At 43.9% G+C, this 22,599-nt stretch overlaps 1 protein-coding gene across 1 annotated transcript in view; it reads left to right on the forward strand. All coding sequences in view use genetic code 11, as the record gives it.

Moving 5' to 3' along the window:
• The window catches only part of EGR_00223 (Plasma membrane calcium-transporting ATPase), a gene marked incomplete at both ends in the record, with an annotated part of 39,684 nt that extends 20,021 nt beyond the window's left edge, over window positions 1–19,663 (forward strand). Inside the window, 9 exons of the mRNA XM_024489472.1 lie at window positions 1,063–1,179; window positions 2,531–2,676; window positions 3,783–4,483; window positions 5,481–5,759; window positions 6,086–6,298; window positions 6,462–6,569; window positions 6,726–7,067; window positions 8,718–8,945; window positions 18,965–19,663. Of these exons, the coding sequence (XP_024356150.1) occupies window positions 1,063–1,179; window positions 2,531–2,676; window positions 3,783–4,483; window positions 5,481–5,759; window positions 6,086–6,298; window positions 6,462–6,569; window positions 6,726–7,067; window positions 8,718–8,945; window positions 18,965–19,663 (2,833 nt within the window). The remainder of the gene's footprint in view (window positions 1–1,062; window positions 1,180–2,530; window positions 2,677–3,782; window positions 4,484–5,480; window positions 5,760–6,085; window positions 6,299–6,461; window positions 6,570–6,725; window positions 7,068–8,717; window positions 8,946–18,964) is intronic.
• Between the last annotated feature and the right edge of the window lie 2,936 nt (window positions 19,664–22,599).

Consider the following 22,599-nt stretch of genomic DNA (forward strand, 5'->3'; position numbering starts at 1 on the left):
ACAGGCTGGTTCTTCGACTACAGCTCTTTTCTTGGGGACATGGTTGTAATGTGTTAACTTTATTTTCCAACTATCACTATCGGAAAGTCTTACTAGACGGGTAATGCTGCTTTCACCTAAAATGCAAGATTCAATTGTTTTTGTCATTAGAGTGGTGTTTAGATCGTATTCAGTTCTAGTAGCCTTGTCTAATTCTTCATCCCCGACTCGTATCAGCACCTTTTTCTCCGGTTGACCATTGGACTGATGGCCATGCTAAGTATCATTAACTTCGTAGTTTTTTGTATTGATGGCCAAGATACGCACCGAAGTTTCGAAGGTGTTGGCGTCTAGTATTTAAGACGTGACCACAAAAGGTCGGATCACAAACTGCTCCATAGGCTCAAATCTGCCTCATTTTGGAAATAATGTTTCGATCAAGCATGAAAATATGCAGCCTCCAAACGAATATACTCTCGTGCTGCCACCCTCTCCCTCCGCGCCCTAGCAGCCCCTTCCTCACTCAATCACATGCGCACGCAACACTTTTGCGGCAATGTGATATGCATCGCTGTGATGTGGCTGCGAGATCGCCCGAGAGTACTATGGTTGTGGCAATTACGGATTGCTTGTGGCCAGCCTCCTCTCCCTTGTCTCCCTCCGTACGTGTGCCGACGCTGGGAGGGGAGCAGACATTCGGCATCTTCCCTTCCCAATCACTTGCTTGCCCTCCCCTGTCCCACAACCGCCTTATTTATTACTGCTCCTGCTGCTTTTCATGCGTGTGTACACTGTAATTGTCGCCCTTGGATCAGGCTGTAATTGGAGTCACTTGTGCCACTTTCATCACCATTTTGTTACCTTTGCGTTGTGTTCCATTTCGCATATTTCTTTGGTGTACTTTCGGGCTCATTTGATCCTGCTTAAAAATACCTCTATAACCGGAGCGGAAAAAGCTATTCAAATTGCAATTGTCTTGGTGGAAGTAAAGAGCCATTGCATAACCTTTAACGCCCAACCAGCTGCTGTCACTGCCAGTTACTTCATGCCCTAAACAGCTTACACTGCCTCACTTTATGGCAGTTCGCACTTCTGCCTCACGCAACTGCACTCTGTTGCTGCTGTTGTTACTCCTGGTGGTGACTGCACCGCCGTTAACTTTAGCCGATATGTCACGGCCTGGCGAAAAAGTCCAGACAGGTGCTTTTTTCGAACCACAATTCGCCCGCTATCGCACCAACATCGATTTCTCAGTCGGTCTTTCCTCTTCCATCGCAGTAGGCGGAGGAGGGGGCAGCAAGCGTCGCCGCCCCTAGTGGCTGCCGAGTTGATCTATGCTCACGCAAACATGCCATTTTTCAGAAGCTTAATACTGCCTTTTCTTAGCAAACCCATTCTCCAAGCTGGGAGATTGAGTTTCTCGAAGAGTTTAATATCGGGTAGTGTCATGCCACCGTTCTCCTTCTAATAGTGATAAGGTGCTATCGTTTAATTTGTAATTTCATCACCTAACTCTTTGGTAATAACTGAAGTGATTTTCATGCTAAAGGGAAGGTTTATGTGCCCAAAACTCTGAAATTTATAGTCACAAACTATTTTAATATATAAATATTCCCTAACTAGCTGCTTATCAAATCATTTAATGATCGTAAACTTTGGGAAGTATAAATCTTCTGCTTCTAATTTATGATGTTATCATGTTACCTCGCCTTGATATTGGGGAGAGAGGAAGGGAAATGCGTTTACTAGTGGGAACTGGTGGGATGGGTTTTCGTCATTATTATTTGTTATTCCTTTTGGTGATCTTCCAATGCATGTTTCTTGTCTACTACCATTTGACGGTGCGGCATATCGGCGTTGTGCGTATGCCTCCCCCACTCCTGTGCTACCATTGACGTTCGGGAAAGTGCCACTTTTTTTCTTCCCTATACTAGCCGCTCCTTTGGCAATGCCGATATTCTAGTTCCGTTCTCTGGTGCTCGTACAATTTTTTCCCTTTTTAACACCACTATTAACCAAAAAGCCTTATGCAGCGAGTCTTTATTTGTGAATAGATGAATTTTCGCCTCTTCTCAGAGAGCATTTTGGTGGCATTTTTGTCTACAATTTGAAACAGCCTTTGGGGATTACTTGCATGGCTTGAAGTGGGTTTAATGCTAACGTTTAACTTAGTTATTTGCAGCAAGCTTCATTGGCATAGGAGTTTTACTAAAATGTTTTTTTTTATTCTTTAGTCCTTTATTGTTGTTATAAGCTTAATCCGTGTTTTCTCAAATAGCTTTGCATTCGAGTTATGAGCAGTTTTAGTGTGCGTGAATCCCTAGAACAATCTAGTCGATGAAGCAAGTTGTCAAATGTTTGAATTCCTTTGTTTCTGCTGAAAATTCTCATCCTCTATAATTTGCTTTGGTTATTGCCTAAAGCTTTCGAGTGTAAAATTACTGCTTATTTGAATGTTTCTTCCAGCATTTGAGGATTGGAATCCGTGTGTGTGTGTGTGTGTGTGTTTATGGCATTTCCCTCTCCAATGGCATTCATATCCCTCTTTCAGATGTTCCTTCATACTCGGCGCTGGTGGGGAGCCCTTGCCATTTCCACAGTCAGCGCAGGAGGAAATCGTGAGGACGGTTATTGAGCCTATGGCCTCTGACGGCCTACGCACCATCGCGATCGCCTACAAAAACTACGTTGGCAACGGTGCGTCATTCCTTTATTCCATCCTACCTACCAGTCTGTTTTATGTTCACCATTGATCAGTTTCCCATTCGAATCTCATTGCAGTCTGAAATGGTGTAGTATTTGCAGAGGGGAAGCCGATATTCATCTGGAGCTTCTCACTACCGTAGCACGAGTTGGCATTGGCGCCGCTGTCTACAGTTGTGTACCCACAGATTTTGACAAGCTCATCGGTGGCCGTTTGTTTGGCTGGGAGAGGGCGTGTTTGCCCGAGAGAGATCTTGACGTAAGAACCAGTGTCCCAATAGGAAAGGGTTTTCATTTGTGTCACCTTTTCTGTCTCTTGTGTGCCTATGTTCGTGACCACTAGGCTTTCTTGTCGAAATAATACGATTTTTGAAGAAATATACGCTTTCAGTGTCCTGAGCTCTGTCACAAATAATAAAATTTGGGTCATTTTAAGTGGTGAAATCAATCCATTGAGGTTTGGATAAGTGTTCACTTCTTCCCTTTTAGGAATTCCTCCAACATCCATGTCAGTCTTTTTCTCTTATTGCAAACATACAATACAAATATCAGTTATGTTAGAATTAAATGAATTTTTCTGGCTTAATTTTAAGTGACTTTTTGATTCCAGTCAATACATTTCAATAAATATTTCAACAAAATCTCCTCCATTGCCATCAATTTTTATGCCAATTGGTGATTTATCATTCTGTTTTTGAAGAGCCTTTGCAGTCAACTTTGATCATCGTGCAGGGGTGGTATGGGTCTCGGTCACTATGATTCCAATCTCAGTGACAATAACGCTTCTCACCTATCATATTGTTTTGATGAAATCCCTGCAAATTTTGGCTGAATTTTTTCAAAAGATTGACAACTTTTATGCTCACAGCGGGTTCTCAGTATGGTTGGCAAATATTTCTCATGTCATATGGAATTTTCTTTCACCCGTGTCTTGTTTTGTACAAAGTATTCCCAAGAAACTCCTCGCATTTACATGGATGCGGTACAGTCTCTTATATATTGAAGTGACTACAAACTTTTAGCTGGAAGTATGCATAAAAAACGTTGAAATGTAGTGAAAAAAAGGCGCTAATGCATATGTACCCATTATTGCTTGGCAGGTGTGACTCCAGAGAGCAACGAGTTCGTGCTACCGAATGGGAGGCGAGCAAATCTGGAGGACGAAGCTAGCCTAATCTGTGACTTGACGTGCTTGGGAATCGTGGGCATTGAAGATCCGGTGCGACCGGAGGTGCCCGCGGCCATCCGCAAGTGCCAGCGTGCTGGCATCACTGTGCGTATGGTGACGGGCGACAATATTAATACGGCACGCTCCATCGCGCTGAAGTGCGGCATCATTTCAGAGGGAGACAACTGCACTATTCTAGAGGGAAAGACCTTCAATCAGCGCGTACGTGACCCCCGCACGGGGAAGGTCAAGCAGGAGCTCATCGACCAGATCTGGCCCACGCTGCGTGTGCTCGCGCGCTCCTCGCCTCAGGACAAGTACACTCTCGTCTCGGGCATCATCGACAGTCATGTGACGCGTTCCCGTGAGGTCGTTGCGGTCACTGGAGACGGCACCAACGATGGACCCGCCCTGAAGAAGGCTGATGTTGGCTTTGCCATGGGCATTGCTGGCACCGATGTGGCTAAGGAGGCCTCCGATATCATCCTCACTGACGACAACTTCACCAGTATTGTCAAGGCCGTAATGTGGGGTCGCAATGTCTACGACTCAATAGCCAAGTTTCTCCAATTCCAACTCACTGTCAATGTGGTTGCTGTGATTGTCGCCTTCGTTGGTGCCTGCTTCATTACGGTGAGTGGCCCGATTAAGATTCTACGTATTGTGGACCCGTTTATTAGGAATTCTTATTTATGCAATTATGGCGATGCTTTATCGTTTACTAACTGGAGAATTGGTGTTTAACGAAAATTGCCAGATCTCTTTAAAAGCGTTCTGGTGAACAAATACATTTGCGAATTCCTCAAATGCGCCTCAATATGTATTTGGAAAGGAGCTAATTTAATCCTGGGGATGTGCCGCGTATCATCGGCAAGGCAGAATCACTGCCTGCATGTTGGAGTTTTTGTAATTGGCGTAAATCTCGAGCGAATTACTTTTCACGTGTACTTTTCTATTCATAGGGAGCTAGCGTTCTTTTGAAAGTAGGAATTTAAACTTCCCTGGATCTACTGCACCACCGAAGAAAATAAGTAATGCCTTCTTTTAGTTTGCTCCGATGTTTCAGTTTGCATTAAGGTGAGGTGACCTTGGAGCTGACGACCAGTCGTTGAAATAAACGACTCGAATAAATAGATTTTCAGTCGTAGTAATTTGGTTACGAAGGTCCACAGCCACTTCTTTGATGGCGCCTGTGTCCGCATTTCCTAAACTCTATTTCAAAGCCATGACAAGGCTCGAGCCTTGTTCCTTATCACAAGCAGACGACTCACATGTTACGTGGTCTAAGCTCTGCTATTGCACGGATCCACCATCCGCAGAAATAGTATTTCTCCTATTAATATCTTTAATTAGTAGTATTAATCTCCCTTATTTACCAATAATTATGTTTTATTAACATTTGTGTCATAGGTGCAAATATTTATGTTGACTAGCAGTCTTGAGGAATGCGCATCCCCCATGTAGTGTACTGAACGCCTAATAGTCCATAATTTTCGTAAGACTAGAACGGTTTTATGCTATCGGTTTAGGTACGATAATAAACACATTGCCCAAATCCTCTTGTCGAGCAAATATTAACATGTTTGCCAAAAATGGGAAGGAGACTGAGTATGGTATTTTTTGTCTACAGGACAGTCCCTTAAAGGCGGTGCAGATGCTGTGGGTGAATTTGATTATGGACACTCTGGCTTCGTTGGCCCTCGCCACGGAGATTCCCTCAGAAGAGTTGCTTGAGCGGGCTCCCTACGGCCGCACCAAACCCATCATCGGCCGCGCCATGATCAAAGCTATCTCGGGACAGGCCATCTACCAGCTCACCGTCATCTTCTATCTTATCTTCTCAGGCATGCTCATCCCTTCATTTCTTGACCAATTTATCAGCACCTCGCGCTCTACCCTTGAATTTTGGGTGTGTTCTCTCGCATCTGCACCACGCCTGCTATGTAGGAGGGGAGGGGTGGGTATGAAATTATAGAAGAAATTGGATTCGTCTCATCTCACAGCAGTCCTCGAGGGCGTAAGCGAACGATCGATGGTCTTTCTCTTCCGGTCTGTTCGAAAGCTAACCGGAGTATACTTGAATTTCTGTTCAGAATATGGGATAGTCAGCTCTCACCAAACCAAAAATACAGTTGTGTATCTTTTACTCCAAATAATTAATAGTTCAGGTTACAAACCTCACTTGTGGTTGTGTTTGTAAGTCTGTAAATAAAGTTGTTTTGTCGTGTAGGTGAGATTCTCTTAGACGTGGACAGCGGACGGGGCTTGTCAGCACAGGGGCAGAACCGACCAACTGAGCACTTCACCGTCATCTTCAACACCTTTGTCCTGATGACACTGTTCAATGAACTCAATGCCAGAAAAATCCATGGTCAACGCAACGTCTTCGAGGGGCTCCATCGAAACCTCCTATTTGTCGGTATCTGGGCCACCACCTTTGTCCTACAAGTGAGCATACTATTCCCACCTATTTTATCGAAATAACCTGGCACTTCTTTCAAAATATATTTCACTTTTTTTCTTCAATCCAACTTAGTTTGGATACCTTTGAGAGTTAGCTTTGTACTTTCGCTCTTTGCGTTTACAAGTTCGTTTATTCTACTCCTCTCAGGTGATCATTGTCCAGTTTGGCGGCTACGCCTTCTCCACTCATCCATTGAATGTGGAACAGTGGCTTTGGTGCATCTTCTTTGGCCTTGGTTCTCTTATCTGGGGACAGGTACGCAGTTTTTTTCGATATCATTCACAATTAATGTCAGAGATTCACCGGAATAGAGATGTAGCTTTTACACCCTTAGTACAGTGAGATTCCGACTCACACCTTGGGTCCTTGACCAAGATGAAAAATCCTTCGTCTCCCCTTCTGTTTCAACAGTTAGTGATTTCGGTGCCGGTGTGGGTAGTTCCAAAGCATCTAATTCCACGACGCAAACGAAAGCCTGTTCCACGCAAGTCAGTGCTCTACCAGGAGTTGGCATTGGCTCCGGAAGGTGGTGTCGCCTCCACCGGCGATCAGATGGCCGCCGCGGCCGGTGCAGGAGCGGCAGTAAGCGTGCCTGTCGCTCGTCCTGTGGTCTCCGATGTGGAGGAGGAGCTTTCCGAGTCCGAGGTCGAATCAGAAAGCGAGGAGTCTGGCGCTGAGGACACTGGCAGTGGTGACCTAAAGAGTACCGGCCAGATCCTCTGGATTCGTGGACTTTCAAGACTTCAGACACAGGTATATTCTTCGGCAACATTTGGGTTGTCGTCACCACAATTAATAGCTTGCTCATTATCCTTTATGCTTAAGTAGATAACCTCGATCACTTTTTTTATTTTGCTCTTCCGTGCAGGGTATATAATGGTCGTAGATATTATAAATACATACATATCTCTATTATATTTTGATGCCAACATCACCACACCTCACCTCTTCTTTATGTGTGCTCTCACGACCACCTCCTTCTGGCATGCGGCCCTCCTCCTTGTTCCTCCTGCTGTGCACCCCACTCGAAGCGATTGGCGTGAAAGGCAGCCCTCCTGCTCAAGGTCACACACTGTGTCTGGTTAACTGGTTTGTGTCCGTCTGCTTGTCTGTGTGGATGTCTGCCTCATAATGGAGCCGCAAGTGCTGCTGGGAGGTAAACTCCTCTGATTGCACCTGCATGCAGCCCATCACCGACGTATGTTTGACCCTACGTGAGCGTGTTTGTGTATGAATTGCAAACACCTTCTCTCTAGGCCGACAAGACAGGAGAAATTTGGATGCGTTTAGAATGTTTTTATTGCTTATCCCTTTGGGTAATAAACTCAGGTTTACTTGATAGGGTAGCATGAGTATTACTAAAATAGGTGCTTTTTCTTCACTACAGTTCATTTTAAATGCTCAAACATGAGTCGATTATTTGTCTTTAGGACTCGCACTATTTTTTACACCTTCACGAGGTTACCTGAAGGAGGCAATTAAGGATCATAATCTGCGCTCTACGTTGGTGAAAAGCGTTGGAGTGGAGTTTCCATCTGACGTCTAAGCCATTACTGCTGAAAATAATTTGATTCTTATTTAGTTTTATATACTGCTAGATGGGCGAATCATAGGTTCTCCACTCGTTCGGCAGTGCACTTAGCTGTCACTTTTGGGATCTTGTCTGCAGCCTAGCATCTTTTTCCCTGCGCTGGACTAACTACTTCATTTTTGAGCTATTTTTTTGATAAACATTTGGGGAGAAAATGCCGGGTTTCATGAACACTTGTGAGATCAAAGTAGGGGACCGTGCTTTAATCAGGAGAATTTCACTTTGTACTGGTCAAAATGTTCTTCAAGCCTAAAATAGCCTAGAAAAAACACATGGCAAGTTTTACGTGTCCATTTACCAGATTAAATATTCTAATTGCCATGGTAGGTGTATGGGGATACTTTGAATTGGGGAGGGGGGTGAAGGTGCAGAAGTCTGTTAAATACGGAATGAATGTAAGGAGGTTCCTACCAGCAGCATTTGGGCGTGTGTGGGTGCGCGTCAGTATGTGTGTCCTACCGCTTGGTTTTCGTCTGTGCTCACACCAAGTTGTCGTAAGCCCTTCTGACGTGGATTATTTTTCTCCCTTTTCTTCTTCCTTCGCGACTTCAATCGATCCATCGGCGACGCTTCCTCCGCCACGGACTCGACACCGCTGTCGTCAATGTCTATTGGCTGCTTACATGCATCCATCACCCACTAAACCACACATGCTTCCTCCTTTCCCGATCCTTTCCGTTGTTTGTCTCTCGCGTTTTCGCCCTCTCTAATCTTCTTCTGTCAATCTCTCCCTCGTGTGTGTGTGTGTGTGTGTGTGTGTGTATGCGTGTGTGTTTGCGTGCATTTGCGTCCATGTTTGGGTATTGGAATAGGCCACACGTGATCACGAGTTGGATCACCGTAGTGATGAGTTCATGGGTCGTGTGCGCCGTTTTACACTGAGTCAAATCAACACCGAGGCCATGCAGCATCCCCTTGTACTGGCCGCTCGAAGACAGAGCATTAATCTCTCCTCCACGGGAGTTGGGGAAGACAGCCGTCTCTCCTCGCAGTACCGCCTCGGTGGTATCGGGAGTCTGGAGGAGGAGCCTGAAGAATCGGTAGATGATGATGCTGATGATGGTGGTTGTGGCGATGATCCGGAAGCTAATCGATAATGTGACCGAAGTAGTCGCATGCGGGCGGGCGTGTTCACGCGCTCGTGTATGTGTGCGCTCGGAATGTTGTCCCCTAGTGTATACATTTTTCACATCTTTTCCTTATTCTCTCGCTCCATCTCTATCTTCGCCTTTATCGTCGTTGTTGATTTGTCCTTTTTTTCAATTCTCAGCCGCGTTTACTTTTTTCTCTCGTTTTCCTTTCACGAACCTCTACACCCTCCCATTCACCCACCAGATGAATGCAGTAAGTGTGTGTAAAATGGCATATATCAATATATGTATGTATATATCCACATATGTATATCCGCATAGCACATATATGTATGCGTGTGTGCATATATGTGCTGCGTACATTACTATGGCGTCACGTTGTAGCTCAGACTATTCTAATGAGTTGCCCGTCCTCCACTCGTCTCCCCTCTGTCTGCATGCCCGCCCCTCTCCCTATGCCTTCTTCTCCCCTCCCCCACTTACCACCTGCACCACCTTCTTTCATCCACGATCAAGTCAAGAGCGCAATTAGTGTATGTATCTACTTTTATGACGCTGAAATACATACAGACAGTTACTCCGATTTGAAACCGGACGTATTCCCATTGTGCAAGTAGGGTCCACAAACATCTCTCGCTAGCACCCCCAATATACATTAGCGTTCCATTCAAGGCCGTTTCCTGATTTTGTCTCCGTTTTAATTTACTTATCTGACTGAAGTCAGTCGTCTTCTGTGGTTTTGTTATTAATCGTACACATGGACCATAATTTAATGCACTGAAGTCTGATGTATGCGTAGAGATATCCCTTATCAATAAAACGCGGTGAATAATTTTACTAAAGACAGTATATTAGCCTTGTGGTTATTTTTAAGCAAAGTTTACGCGAAATCTACGCCCATTATTTTTTTTACTTTCGCACCCAAGTTTTAGCCCATTAGTTACGTATACGGACTTAAAACTTGGCACTGACAAGGGCTGCTCTGATGCTGAAATCTGCTTTACTCAGACTTTGGGAGAAGAATTGTTTACCATGAGACTTAGTGTAATTGCTTCAAATAACTTTTAACTTTGGTAAACCAAATGTAACCACTCTTCACTGTCTGAAATATTTTGTATTGCGGACAGCACTTTGGAATGCCGTTTACATTTGCCACTTTGTACGGTATGATATTTAATTATAGAATTATTTGATCATCAAAGCTGGTAGATTCATGTTTGGACGGCCCGATCACACACAAGCTTCCATTGTCTGCTTTTTGCCTCGGTCCAAATTTAGCACTTAGATAGAACAATTTCACGTCATGGTTATCTTGACTTTCATAACCGGCTTTCTCTCCGATCTAATTAAATCTCCTAATTATGTTTCGTACGTGATTTTTCACCGTTCCAACAAGTATAAACTCCACTTTCCCCCTATCGGATCGAATATCATGATTGTCTAAGAAGCTCTTAGGCATGGACATTTATCTAATTGTGGATGTCAAGACCACACTTTTGAATCAATGAAGTTATTTTTGCGAACTCATTCTAACAAACCAACTGTGCGACCTAATAGTATGATGGTCTGGTATCGATTGTCATATAGAGTAGAAGGATTGGAATCGAAAAATATCGGAGTGGCCTCAAATAGGCTTCCGAAGCAGTGTGATTCCTAATGATTCTCTTTCACATGCTCCGTCTTCAGTTGCAAAATATTTGGATGGAACTTCAAATGTCTACGTGTTGTTATGGGGGTGTTGAGTGATTCGAATGAGTTCTTTTAAGTACACAGCTCTAAACTCAATACTCAGGTGGGGTTTTCTCCTTGAAAAGCAGGTAAAAGATGAGGCAGGGGCGCTAACGTAATTCCGACTGGTCAATTGATTGCTTAGCTGATTAGTAAGTTGGTAATTCAGGGTTAGTTGGGAGCCAAGTCATTGCAAAACTTATTGGCACCTTTTATCCCTAGTTAATCTTAAGTAACTTCATGTTTAGGAAAACCGATGTTGCAAATTTCAGAAGTCTCATTTTATCAATCGCATACTTTATTATTAAGTGCATCGACTCGCAGTTTGGCCGATTCTCTGCATTTTCGCTTGCCTAGTTCGACACCGCTCCCTTCAAACTTAGGAGACACTAAATTAATTAACAAATCAGTTGACTGTCTACTTTTGGATGCCTGGAGATTTTGTTTCATCAATTTGAAATTCAGTCTTATTAAAGTAAACTACTTTATCCCAATGTTTAGTTTCCAGATCACCCTCCATTTTTTGTAATTCATTTTCTAGAAACAGTCTAAATGTGCATATATCGTTCGAGAGTTGCCAGTTTGGGGTACTAAAATGGTATAGTAAGTCAGTTGACTGCTAAAACAAAGTAGTGTTTTACTTGAGGTTTCATGCATGTCAATCAATCATGACTTGTTTTAAGGCAAGACCGACTTCTCCCAACGGAGAAAATCAAGCCCGTAGAAATAGCAGTCATTCGGACGCAGGAATTGAAGGAAATTATACAAAATGCATGCAGATATGTTTATTTTTTTCCTTTTAGACTTTCCTGCCAACTTTTAAGGAGCCCATTTATCAGTTCCTTTTTGTACGAAATCGATGTAGAAAAAGTGTCTTACTCAATTGCCTTCCCTTTTCGTGGTCTTAGTACATTCATTTTGTCCTGAGGTTATAACGTTGCGACGGATTTTCGGGGAAAATGAATTAAAGGAGCTGACACATTACAAATACAGCATCGCACCTTTATTGTGCGCAAATATTCAAGAACATATGCCAATTTTAATTTCACTTCGAGTAGATTCAAAACGACCATAGCTGCTCTTGTTCTCAGATTGTTCACAGTTTACATGAACGCATTTTTTTCTGCGAGTGTGGGTACTTCTTTGCTGTCCATTAATATTCAATCAAACTGATGTCATTTCTTCCTTTTTTGCGATTACTGGAGATTCGAAGCTGATTTAATAAGTTGTTCACTTTGTATATCTCGTGTTTTAGCCACCATTGCGCAGTCAACGTTAGAACTTTGCTTTGATAAGACGACAAAATTATCTGAGTTGGGAGATTGCATGTGCGCTTTTCATAGTTATTTCTAAATCCGTTGTTATGCTTAATTATTTAAAAAAATAATAGGAGAATTTGATCGACCACTTCAATCGAAAGTCGTATCTTTGCTACCTCTGCTCAAATTTACAATCCTTTTGGGAATGGGATGTGATTAACTATTCACACGTACGCACAAATTCTCATGCATGGTATATTGCTGTAGTCTGGAGGCCTTTGTAAACAGAATATTTCCGCGCATCAACTATCGACACTGAAGTGGTAAAGACGAAGTGTATAAATCCGCAAGTCAAGTTGCAATATTCTTCCGAAGCAGCATCCGTATGTCCAGGCAGCAGACCTAAAGTAAACCACCAAAGTGGTGTCCCCTGAGAGTCGGATGAGGGTGATGGTTAAAGTAGAATGATACCTGCAGGAGGGGACAGTTGGAACACCTTCTTGTGGGACTCATCACTGCGTCAAACATATTCTCTTTAATCTTTGGAAAGGATATATTCTCATCCACTGACCTCCGAAACCACTATTGAATTATTGTACTGAATTTTCTTCCGTCGGAGTCTCGAGTTTCATCTGCGGTAGACTGACACCGGTACCTCTCATCTGCTCTACAGTTCTGTGGCTTCTGCTCCATGCTTGTTTAGGGTACAGTCAGTGTGACGTAGTGAGTGTACTATTTTGGAATCTACATTGCAGGTTTCTCTGTCATTGATGTGTGCTTATGAGTTTTTTAAAATACTCTGTTTTCTTCATCATTGGGATGTCACCTCACTGATTCCAAATTTGGTGCATCAATTCCGTCTTACTTAAAATTGAGATTGCCCTTACCTAATTGCGAGCTAACCTGATTCGGACAGCCTCTGATATGAGGTCGTTACACTTTATGGTGGCGATTTCGTGAAGATCAAATAGTTGCCTGCTGTTGCCTGTGAAATCCCTTTTCCCCGCAAAGGACAACTGTACTTTTTGCCATTTTCAGGTTTTTGGTTTGCACTGCGTTTTCACTCATGAAGCAATTCGCAATCTAATGTAGTTGTCTACCTTTTTGGCTCATTCATTGTACATCCATAGTTCAATGCATGAATCCGGAAGGCGGCTATGGAATCATCGTTTTGACGTCTGTTTCCTGACTGAAGTTTAGATCCTCTTTTCTTCCTCTACCGGTTTCCATGATGTCTCCATTCGTTAATGCTGCTGGTTTGGTTGACGTTTGGACTTTTTAAAGCCTCACAATCTTAGCGCTATATTATACTTATTTGAATAGGTTTGTAGATCCAGTTGTCCATTTCAGTTGGTCACGTCGAAAAGTTGAATTTTTTTGCCCATATATTCAAATTGTCATGTACCCCTCTCCTCCCACTTTCATTGCTGGTTATGGGTTCCAGAGATGCATCAACATAGGAGGGAACGGGCCGAACGGAAAACGTTATTGCAGTTCTTTTGTAGTTTCACTGCACTTGTCTGCGTCATTGAATGTTATGCAGATATGTTTAAGTCTTGAGAGCTGTCAAGTTGATTACCTCATTTTTTTCGCCGAGGTCATTGGGTCTGGCAACGTTCCCAACCTGGTTAATGGCTGATCAATGTACCAACTTTTTTTCTTAAACTCGTTAAAACGTATATATTGTAGAAGAGGACCCGGGTTTCGCTGATATTGTTATTCTCATCACTTTGCAACCTTACCAAACCTTGGGTTTTAATCTCTAGTTCGTGGATTCAAGGTACAAATAATGTATTTGTTTCCATTAACCTATTTTCTTAAGATCCATCGCGTAGGGATTTAATGTCAATTTCATATCCCAGGTTGTAAAACAATATTCTTTGAATAGACACTCAGCTGCATTTCTAGACCATTATTATTTAACACATGCATTGCTCCTTGTACCCTCCAGCTCACGTTTATCCTCTTCAAATTGAAATGAGCAGAAAATGTAAGCATGAGTCAAGGTGTGATTAGTGTATTTATTTGTGATTTCCCTCACTATTTAACTCCTCGCTCTTATATCTGAACAAAAGGCAACTTTTGTAATTGCCTTACCCCTTCGCGTCACTTGCTTTGGTCAGCGAAACTTTTGCGATGTTTAGATTGCAGATATGTCAGTATCCTTGACCGACTCGATATTAGGCTCAACTGATTGATCGCTCTTTTGTCATTGGGTACGCATGTAGCAGAGCATACGGAGATATTTGTAGGTAATTGTGTTCGCCTGTCTGACGTCGTCCGTGATACACGCAGCATTACAATTGGCCAGCACTGGACTTTGAGTAAGAAGCCGATATTAGTTCATTGGCCTCATATATCCAAATTAAAAATTAACCCTATCACAAAGAAGATATCCAGCTTTTACAACGCGTCATTTTTAGCCACCAATCGTCGGATTTGACCACTTGTTAGGGTATTTTGTGGGGTCAGATCAGCTATCACTTGGGGCCTTACACGCCGTCTCAAGGATAAAATGTTTGACTTTAGTGAGGTATTTAGTCTGAAGTTTAATTGGTAAGCGAACTCTATACTCACTTTAGTTTCTAGCAACTTGCGTATTCATGTAATACTCAAGTAAATCGCACTAATCATGCGTCATGATTCTTATAGTTTTTGCTATTTTCTCCTATTGTTGGGTGAGATAAATCTGAAACCATAACAACGTTTCAGCTTTTTTTTAGTTCAGTTGACTAAAAAGTCACACTAGTAGCCCCAATAATCTTACTGAGCCGTAGTCATGGTAACTTCGAACCTTGAAAATTTGCAGAACAAAGCTGTTAGTTGGATTTCTTTTTGAATCCAAAGTCTCCCTATTAAACTTCCGGCTCATTCGGTTTTTTTGCTTTTGGTTATCTTGAAGGAATCGGTTGCCAGGCTGCTTCAGCTAATGCCTCCTCAGAGGACTCGATTCACTGGTCATTCTTGAAAATTGCCTTAATGCATGCGTAGTATTTAGAAGTATGAAGGCATTCCACACTTCTGCGTAAGTTGTAAAAGTCGTCTGGTTTATCGGTTCCAAGAATATTGACTGTTCTCTGACCATAAATTGGGATTCACTCAAATCATAAAAATGCGTTTCGTTGAGTGTGCACGCGAAATTGCATTTTCACCCGCCATCGAGTCAGCATTTGACTACGTAATCACAAAGGCAGGGAATTGAGATCGGTAAGTGCGTTCCATGGTCGAAGTCGCCATCGTTGCTATCGCCACTAGGGTCGAAAATAAATCCAAAGCTGGATTTATTAAAAATCCTCCGACCATTGGGGTTGTCAAGTATCTTAGTGGTGACCGTTTGTGCGTTGGATTATTGTGTATTGGTAAAATATTTACTATTGGACGGAAGCAGTGGACTAAACGGCATTCTTTGCAGGCTTTGAGCCATGCTGTCGGATTCTGACACTAACAGAGCGTGTTCCTTCTCTTTTTTTTTTCAAAATCGCAATATCATTTACGTCAGGTGGTGTCTTATTGCGTATAACTTGATTTTATCTTAGTTGTTTACATGGTGACCTCCTTAAAGTTTGCCTTTTACTTGTTATTCCCCTCTTGACTCCAGTTTTAAGCGGGCTAAATCCATGGTTGCTTTGCAGAGCATCATTTGGACGCGACAGCGCTTAATTTGTCAACTAAAACTTTTGTGGGTCATTTGTCCCCCTCCTTCTTAGTACTGAGGTTATTTGTGATCCGGTTAAGTCCCTTTTTAGTCTAAACGGAGGCGGAACATCCACTGCATACGTTTGGGTTGACGGGCGACTCCGTAGCAAGCTGTTACCAGTACGATTGGCACTACTTTCAATTCTAACCCCGTCCCAAGTCATTTTAAGGCTACACCTCTTTGCCTGGGCATGTATTTGCGCCTCTTCTGTGTTACCCGCCGCTTCCCCCACTCTCTCCTCAGTCTCCGCCTTCTTTTCTCCGTCCGTTCCACCCAAAAGACGAAAAACCGCCTAACGTTCGGCATAGAGACAACACGCGCACGCGCGTTCCCCCGAGAAAACGGAAAGTGTTTGTGAGTAGGTGCGCCGTGCATGCGTATGTGAATAAAATTTTCACTTTCCTGAGGTGCGAGAGTTTGTTCTTGTCACCACCACCGTCTACGCAGTTAATTTTATTCTCGATAGACGTTTACGCATTTTTCCCTCGCTCTGGAAGATCCGTGCCTCGCCTCTGACCTCAATAGGCATCTACTTCGAGCAGTTCTCTGCTTTCAAGGCTGTTCCCGTCTCAAGATCTGGGGATGTCGCCTTCCTAGCACTTCAGTTGCACTTTTGCTCACCTAAACTTCGGAGGTGTCAAGTTGCACTTGTGTGCGAAGTTAAGATGGGAGATGATTGAGGCAAAAATAGCATTTGGACGGGGTGGGACGGGACAGTGGCTTAGTAGCAAGGTTGAGAAGACACATTCAGTTGAGCGCATGGGAGGGGCTTCTTGTAGGTGGCCACCGCATTTCGCACCTTCTTTGGAGTGATAAATTGTCTTTTTGTCAGAAGCTCCTTTCGCTTCACAGAGTCAGCCACTCTCGTAGCAAAATTCATCCCGCTTTGTCTATTTCTCTTTCCTATGCTTAGAGCTTAAAGTGTTCCACTTGAACTAGATTGATTAGCTTTTCGCTTGGTACAGGATTTATGGTTTTTTCGGGCGCAAATCTGGTACACATTTCTTATTCTTCGACTGTACGGATGTTCATTATTTTAACTCGAATTAGGATTGCAATCGGAATTTTCCCATTTCCTAGCTACACTCATGGTTTCGCTACCCCTTAGTCTTGGTACCTTTTTACCGCCAGGATGCTAACCTTGCCCTAATTGTGTTTATGGCTACGTAAAATTATGTATTTTTCTGTAATTAGTGAAGGAGTCCTCTATGTGTTTTTGGTAAAGTCGCAAAGCTTGCTTTTGTCCCACGCTTTCTGAGGATTGAACTAGTCACATCAAGCCAACTTACCGGTTGTATCATTCCTGAGCCATTAATCACCGAAGTGATTTAGATTTTTAGAGAAACGAAAAAAACTGCCAGTCGGAGTCATACGAGAACATAAAGCTAAATTGTTTCCTTACCATTGTGCTGCTGATGATTCGGTGACAGCACCTTATTCCCTTGGTACTTGTCCATGTGGATCTGAATCCGCCGGAACCAAGAGGACTCTGTAGGTCATCCTTTTTCTGATGGGCACATATGAATGGTTGCATCATCTATCGTATGCAAATAAGGGTCCACTAGCGAAGCCAGAGGAGCACTTCCTCTTGATTTTGATAGCCATATGTACATACTTCCATATGCACATGCGCTCAACGTGGAAGCTACAGTAATTGCTCCCACCCTCTCCCTCTCTATATCCCCCATCCCAGCATGTCCACCGCGACGACTGTCCAACTATTGTCGTTGTTCCTCGCCGTCCTTCTCTATTATCTTCGAATTACGCACGCCGCCCAGTCCATATACCCTGTGCTTCTCCAGAACTATCTATTTGTGCGGAGTCTCTGTTGTTCACTCAGTTATTACATGTATTATGACTAGTAGTGTTGATAACTATTCGTGGTAGCCACAGTAGATGCTTCAGCCTTTGAGTTAGGCTGGCTTATAAGCGGTCACATGCGTCGTTGTCATCTTTAATTTATCGTGTTGTGACTGCACAACTCCTAGGGTCGGGGTAAGTTTTTTCCTTGTGAAATTTTTTATGCGGTTTAAGTGATCAATTTTTCATAAGAAGGAGAGCCGCCTGACGTGTTGACCTTGACCCTAGTTTCCTGATCTAAGTAATGGCAGGCATACCCGATCAGCAGCTTGTAGTCACTGTTAATATCCATTCTTAATGCTGATAAATGATACTTGAGGTTTGTAATGCAGTGATGTTACGGTTTACCATGTTTGGCAAGTAGAGGCGAACAATTGGATGATCTCGCTCGTTAGCATATTCCGCCGACGGAGCCCGGCTATAACGCCGTTGTTCGTCATTGTGGGAATTATCTTTGCACCTTAACCTTGATTATACCACGAACCTCACGGTTACACTGCCCTTCTGACGAATTTGTGACCTTTCGCCTCCCTTTATCTTCGACGATTGGGGGGGGGGGGGGTTACTTGGAATTTTGAGTTTGTTAGCTCTTCTCTGTTCGATATGAGCTTAAATCGAACATACAATTCTTCCCTGACGTAAATATAGAATTCATTAATTTCAGCTATTTGTTTAGATGAGTGAATATATTGAGCCAAAGCAACAATTTCATTCTTTGTAAGGAATGACATGTGCCTTGATTAGGAGAAGCTTTGCCTTCATCAGCGTTCCGTTTTTTATACCTAAATGACGACCCGGTAGTGTTGTTGGTTGATAAGTAGTTTAATCGTCCGCATCGATCGCTGCATTTTCCACCACGTATTTGCTATGTCCGTTGCGGTAGTCGGCAGCTGCGGCAATTTGACGCGTGACTATTGCTGCACCCTCAGTGGGAATTTCCCATTGGTCGGTTCGGTTCATGCACTGGGGTGCGTACGTGCATGAAGGCAGGAGGCGAAGTTGGCGATCCTGCCCCCTCTCCTGAGACTTCGAGATTTAAAGGGGAAGGAGGTTTGGGGAGAATTTTATGTCCCCCAGGTCACTGGTATGCATCTCTTGGCCTGATACGCCAGAAGTATCTTTTCCAAGCCTCTAACTGAACATCTAAATTGCTCTAATGTCTAGTGAGTTCGACCCACCCTCGACTAACAGGTCCACTTTTTTACCAATAATGGGATCTAACATATCAGCACCGAATTTGTAGAGTTTTCTAAATTTGGAATTTATTGTAGTCCAATATTACCTAGTTCTTGTGATGATACTATTAGAACGAAGCAAGAAGTAGCTATCAAGCCCAAATAGCCACATTGTGTTTGACATTTACCATTAATAACAGTTGACCCCCGTCAAGGTGTGCCTGACCCGTGTCAACCGACTCATTTCAGTTAAAGGCAGTGCACGCCTTCAGAAACAGTTTGGATAATTCGACTGAACGCCAACACATTGCCATGGCGCTACACCAGCAGCGTCAGGCCAAGTGTCGCGAAGTCCGAGCAGCATCCATGGCCCAACATCTACAGCAGCAGCAATTAAATCAGCAAAAACAGCCGCACAACTCATCCAACGACACCCAGATGGCAGATAACATTCGCGAATTCTATCGCACGCCCACTATGCTGGCTGAAGACGAGCCCTTATATTCACACGGACAACCCCAGCAGGAGCATCAGCTACGGGAGGAGGAGCATGAGGAGGGGTTTGAGCAGGGGAGAGGTGGTTGGAGAGGCACATTGATGGAAGAGCAGAGCTCAACGAGTTACGATGTGAACAGTCTGGTTGAGGAGCCGGATGCTCAAGATTCGCGGGCTCAGGAGGCGAGAGAGGAGGTGTTCAGGGAGGGGGATAAGTTCAGCCAGCAAATACCACTGTGGCTACCCTCGGAGGAGGACCGTCGCACCCCAACACTTCCGTGGACCTCCTCGCTGGATGCGGAGACGCTGATGGAAGTAGGCACCACGCCGACTCCAGGAAGTGGACGGAGAAAATCGACTAAAAAGACGCCTGCTCCACCTCCTCCAGTGACTCGGAGTCAGGCTCGTCAGAAATCCTCTTCCTCGGGCTCTTCCACATCCTCGCTGACATAGTCTCTTGACCACTTCTCTCTCCCACTAGTTCGCTCGCTCGTCCTTTCTCCCTTTTCCCTCTTCCTTACCACCACCCACACCCACCTATGCAATCACCCTCACCACATAATAGAGCAGAAGCGCGAAAGGGAAAGACATTTTGTGTGCACCCCTAGCGAGAGAATGTGTGTATGTGTGCGTGCTTGTTTTTACGTGTAATTATGTAGACAGTCCCACATCTCCGAACCCCGAAAATGAAAGGCTCTTCTCGCGCGCCTCGCATAGTTTACGATGCCTTTGTGCAACCCTAGCCAACTACGTTAAATACGAGTGAGTACGGCATGCGCGCATACTTTGTCGCGGGCTTGTTCAGCATGCTCTCTGCCTCGTTGTTGTGCTCTCTATTGAACACGATCCCTTCGTACTTCATGCATTTCCGGAACTGTCCCGAACACTGAAAGAAGATACCTGTTTTATTGCGTTTTCTCCGTTTCCATGAATCCACGCTTTAAACGTGAGCTCTATCTCATGAGGAACCGCAAGACTTTACTTCTTTCGCATTGCATGATTTCTTATCTGTTGTACCGGAGGATGGCGTTAGAGCAAGATACCGACTTAATTGTTATTTTATATTATAGCTCCGCGTGGTAGAAGCGTTCAAAGCGAGTCTGCCAAGTCGTCTGGCAGGCCTGAATCGCGAGAGCGTGACATCCTTGCATCGCGCATTGGTCCAGTGTCCTAAGCCTCTCTCGCTCACCTCCTTGGTGGACGCCGAAGTGGAGAAAATACCCACTCAGCCGACCTCCCGGACTCAATCTAGCCCTGCTTCGGGCTTTCACTACTCCAAGGCCCCACCGTCTCCGCGTTCCTTATTTGATTACAATTAGTGTGAGAGGGGGTGAAGGTGAAGTGAAAGGAGTGCTCGGCACGCACAGACATCCATGTTTTGCGGGCTCTCTGTGGGCTTCCTCCAATCCGCCTTCCTTGCTCCATCAAATCATTCGATTCTGTGATTAAGCCACCTCCATTCATCTCCATTTTTTAATAATTGTCTCCTATTTTAGTACCTTCAATGCAATAGAGAGTAGTTGAGTCGTTAGTTGTCAATTTACCCGCCCACATGTTCACATTCCCACTCTTCGCTCCTTTCCCCTCCCTCCTATGCTGCTAAGCCTTGGGCCAGCGTTGAATCGCACAACCACACCGCTCTCATTGTCACTGCCATCACCAACTAAATGAGCATATGCATATGTCGATGTTTTTATCTCAACGTAGGAGCAGTTCTCCGCTGTTATATATGTATTTTGCTAACTATGGCCATCCATTCCTTTCCTCCTTGTGCTTGTGCTCTGCATTCTGCTACACAGGCACACGCACACGCGTGCTCGATCGCGTCTCACTCAACAACGCCTACCGACCGCGTTCTGTTATACTGAGGTGCTCAAACGATTACCACAACCATTCTTTCTATGCGTTGGATGCGATTTGTGAATCTTCCGGCCTGTACCCCGCTCCCTGCGTCCACCATCATAAATACGTCCCAAATCACTCCTTACTTCCACTACTCCCTTCCCCTCTTCCTTCCAAACTAGATACCCTGTGTTTGTGCGTGATGTTTAGCTTCTCGCTCCCCTAGTTATTGGGTAGTTGGAATCCACCTCTCGCTTCTAACACTCCTTCAGTACCCGCCTTCTCTCTATCTATCTATCTATTTAAAAAATTACCATCCCTCCCTGCTGAGAATAAAAGCAGATCTAAGTAGATCCTTAGCTAAAGATTTCTTCTTGTAGTGAAACTCATTGATGCTCACCTTTTTGCCACGGCGCAGTCACACTTGAGTCGGTCACTAGATTTTTCAGATTAGCCAAAAGCCTCATGCGAATTAGTTGAATATAACATACTTTGGAAGAATTAAGCGCTTCCATTGTGATTTTGTTCAAATGAGAATCAGGGAATATGTACAGCATATACGAGGACTGCTCGGTTTTTTGCGAAAATCAGTGAACGAGGTCATGGAGGGTGTCTGCTGTGACAAGTCCGTACCACGTTAGAAGTGCCAGGTGCAGTACACAGGTAGGAGAGTTTCAAGCACGAAGTAGCTATTTCTCATTAATTTAACCTAACTCAAATCTAAAGATACGCGGCTGACCGTTCTAGCTCTAAAATCAGGTTTAAAGCGCTATTCAGATTTATGGGAAAGTGCTTCACCACTTTTTTGTGGGAACAAAATGTTGATCCTGCGTTTCCATGGATGCTGCATAGTTGCTGCTACCGGGGAAGTGAACAGACCAACCGATTGCTAATCTCCTCTTATTTCACAATGGTGTCCCGCCGCTGGTGCACGGTGCGGGGATATCAATCGCACTCCTACGAATATACGAATTCATTGAAGCGGGTGGGTCAGTTATTGCCTGTGCACAGTATGCCCACTTGAGGAACTAGGAATTATGGGACCGAAGAGCATGCATTCGTCATCTACCCAGCATGCTTATCCCTTTAGATTTCAAGAGTTAATATTTCCTCTTAATAGACTGCCTTGGAGTTACACCGAGTCACTGTGTTCTCAGCGGGAGAGGAGCTATAATTTGCATGATAGTAACCTAGAGGTAGATAGTGGCAAACTAGGCCTCTGTGAACAACAAGCTTTGGTACATTTTATTTTAGAGAATGAAGTATGCTAGATGTGCGTTATATCCAAATATTTTGTGCCACACCCCTATAGAGGCATCCATCATCTTATCACTTTTTGTCAAAATATGACAAACATTGAAAATCCCCAAATTTACAGAATCGCGGCAACTTCGCTAATCCTCACAGACGATCTCATTCCAAAATGTGTACCAGATGACGGTCGTCAAGGTATTTTAAAATGAATTTAGTTAATTTACTTTTAACAAACTTGTTAAACTGAAGGAAAACTGATGAGTAGTGTCGGTATAAAACCCTACCATCTTATT

Source organism: Echinococcus granulosus (assembly GCF_000524195.1).
Source record: "Echinococcus granulosus chromosome Unknown EG_S00001, whole genome shotgun sequence".
In the NCBI taxonomy this organism is placed as follows: Eukaryota; Metazoa; Platyhelminthes; class Cestoda; order Cyclophyllidea; family Taeniidae; genus Echinococcus; species Echinococcus granulosus.